The 3,306-nt window shown below is 41.2% G+C and overlaps 1 protein-coding gene across 1 annotated transcript; it reads right to left on the bottom strand.

Moving 5' to 3' along the window:
- Positions 1-358: 358 nt before the first annotated feature.
- Positions 359-3,075, bottom strand: six3a (SIX homeobox 3a; the record flags this gene model as incomplete). The annotated part of the gene is made up of 2 exons (XM_079168654.1): positions 359-551; positions 2,384-3,075. The coding sequence occupies 2 exons, from the start codon at positions 3,073-3,075 to the stop codon at positions 359-361; spliced, it is 885 nt and encodes a 294-aa protein (XP_079024780.1).
- Positions 3,076-3,306: the final 231 nt, after the last annotated feature.

Raw genomic sequence — 3,306 nt, 5'->3', positions numbered from 1 at the left:
ATCTGTTTTTATTCCCTCTGATCGATGTTCCTGATGGAAAATCTTGCATTCAGGTTATTCTCCCTGATTACAAAACAAAAAATAAAAAGACATCATGCAAGTAGTCTAGTAGTAGTGGTGGTGGTGGTGGTGGTGGCGTGGGGGTATGAAGAGGAGGGGGAGGCGTGGGTCCTTTGAAAGCGCTTTTTAATATAAAAAAAAAACGACGTGCTTTTATCTCTTTTTATTTTAATATTTATATCAATCGGTCCTTTTTTCATCCGCGATATTTCATAAGTCTTTTTTTCTTCCTCTCAGGTCCATTTTCCCTGTAAATATTTCTCTTTTTGTTTGTTTTTGTGTGTTTTTTTCCTCCGTATCATACATCGCACTCCGAGTCGCTGGATGTGACGGACAGGATGGACGTCCCAGTATCAACTCTCTCTGCCATACTGGAAACGCTGGTGGTCGGACTGGCCGCGGTTGATGGCGACTCTGCCGAGCTGTGAGGGGTGAGGCCGGCCTCTGACAGGGACCTCATACCGCTCGGTCCTATTACTTGGTGTTGGAGCCTGGAGAAGAAAAGAAGCCAGGAGGGGAGGGGGAAAAAAGAAGAAAAAAATGAGAGAAATGGCAATTAGACCTGAGAATGTCCCCCTTCCCCTCCTCCTCCTGCAAAATAGGGGTTCAAACTCGCCTTTCTTTCCCCCTGCCGGCCCCAGCCATGCATGCATGCTTTTATCAAATAGCCAGCTTTCAGGGGACAAAACACAGCACTATTTAGACTACCAAATGTTGGAGGAAATGCAATGAGTTATTTAGTTTTTCTACAAAAGTAGGCATGTTCAACGCGCAAGTCAGCAATCTGGCATTTAAATTACGTGACATGTCACTGCAGAAAACTAAGATTTGAATCCAACTTGGTGTCTTTTGAAAAGCAGTTTGATGCATTCTTTACAGCAGTCTGTTGCTATTTTGTTTTTTATTCTGCTTCATCAGCATTTGCACTACATTTGTTATTTGTCTTAAGTTCTGCCCAGTTTTATTTTTCGTACCAAGAACCCGTGGAACCCGAGATTCTGCAGTTTCTTTACCAAATAATTATTTGTTCAATACAATATAGGTCTTGGTAAAAAAACAAAACATCGTGAGGCTTTGACACAAATGGTTTTCAGTCTGATGGAAATGGAAGTGTATGAATGAGTGACATGGAGATCCAGGTTACTCCAATCATCCTAAATGTTTATCTCCAATCCACTCATGATAATAACTCCATCACGGCGGGATAATATCAGGCTGGAAATATATCTCTTCATTTAGCAAAAAGATTAGAATAGTGTTCATATGGCTTAGTACTCTCCGAGGTATTTTCTAATCAATTATAGCATTCTAATGGAATGATACCACACTTAATGTTATGAATACAGCCTATGTCTTTAAATGTTTTTAATACGCACGCTCATTTTAGTCAAGTAATATCTATAATATCTCTATTATCCTTTGAGATAATCTTTTCCAACAATGCTAAGTAACATGTTAAAATGACAAATGCACCATAGTACATGTTACATGTAACTATAGCCTACTGTGCAGCCTAAATATATAGCTTTGGTAACATACAAAAATATTTTTCAGATGATTTGCAAAACATGACAATTTCAAATGTATTTAAAGAAATAGATATAACTATTTAACTTGTGGCTAAATAAATATTAAGACGTGTCCAGTCCTGTTTATTTTATACTTTTACTGAATAAAATAATTAATATGGTTGTTTATACTATTATTATCTGAAGAGGGGTTGTATGTAATATATATATTGTTATATATACATATTGTTGCAGCACTTTTTAATATTTATTAATATTACATTACTTTCACACGGAAAACATAAACAAGCTGTTTTTATTTGAAAACAATGCTCAATAACAGCAATCCAGTTTGTTATTATATTATTATTATTGTACCATTCGAAGTTATTTGAACAACTAACTTGAGTTTTTATATTTATAGTGTTTTATGTTTATAATTGATGATTCCATATTTTGTTCAAAAATACCAGCAAAGTTAAATTACATACTTGCCAAAAATGTTTCGTAGAAGTTCTTCTAAATATGTAAAAAAAACGTTTCGTATTTCCAAAAGACATTTTTGGATATTTACAACAGCGTAAATAGCATTGTCGATGTTCATCCTGATTTCACTTCATAACAAACATGTCGCCGCAGCCTGCTCCCTCCCCCTGGCAGACAGACTCGTCCTTTTCCTAGACAGTCTCTGTCCGTAAACACAACTCCACGATGAATAAAATCTATTCCTTTTCCTTGTTGGTTTTAGGCATTTTAGACAAACTTTTGAACATTGTTGTGTTTTGACGGCAACGATAATAAAAAAAAACACCAACCTGTTTTTGGCCGCCGCGGCTCTGTCTCGTTGCCTCCGGTTTTTAAACCAGTTTCCGACCTGTGTGGGAGTGAGTCCAGTGGCTTGAGCCAGTTCCCTTTTCTTGCTGGGGTTTGGATATGGGTCCTGAAGGTACCACTCCCTCAAGAGGCTCCGTGTCCTCTCTTTAAAACAGTGCGTCTTCTGCTCGCCGTCCCAGATGGTCCGAGGCAGCGGAAACTTCTTCCGCACCCGGTACTTATCGACCGGTCCGAGCGGACGACCACGGAGCTTCTCGGCCTCCTGGTAGTGCGCTTCCAGCCACATGGCCTGTAGTTTGCCGTGCGAGTCCTTAGTGAACTTGTGGTTCTCCAGGATGTGGTAGAGGTCTCTGAAATTCCCCGTGTGGAACGCCACCACGGCCCGGGCGCGCAGGATGGACTCGTGCTTGTTGATCGCTTCGCACGCTCCCGGAGCCACAGGCAGAGACCAGAGGAAACGGCCCAGCCGTTCGATGTCCCCGGTCTCCTCCAGCGTCTCGCAGACGCTAGCCACCTGCTCCGGGGAGAAGTTGAGGGTCGGTAGCTGAAACATGGACAAGTCTTCTGGAGACCGGGTGGTGGGAGCGCTGTTCGCCAGTAGCACAGGGCGATCAGCGAAGTTTGGCAGGAAGAAATGGGAGGGATAAAGCTCTAAAGGGGATCTGAAAACCATGGAAATGACCTGAGAGAGAAAGAAAATTATCGAGAAAAAGGAGAAACCGAAAAAATACGGCCAGTAAAAAAGATTGAATGATTCAATGGCTATCGCCTAATGACACCAGCCTCATAATATCTCCCCCCTAAATCCGCCGTTGAGTGTAGCATTGAAACATTTTGTTTCCCTTTTCTATTGGTCTTCTTGGTGTCGTTGTAGCGTTGTCATGGCAGCCCTGCCAATCACTGT

This window comes from Pholis gunnellus (assembly GCF_910591455.1).
Source record: "Pholis gunnellus genome assembly, chromosome: 11".
NCBI lineage: Eukaryota > Metazoa > Chordata > Actinopteri > Perciformes > Pholidae > Pholis > Pholis gunnellus.
This window is presented reverse-complemented; position numbering and strand designations above follow the sequence as displayed.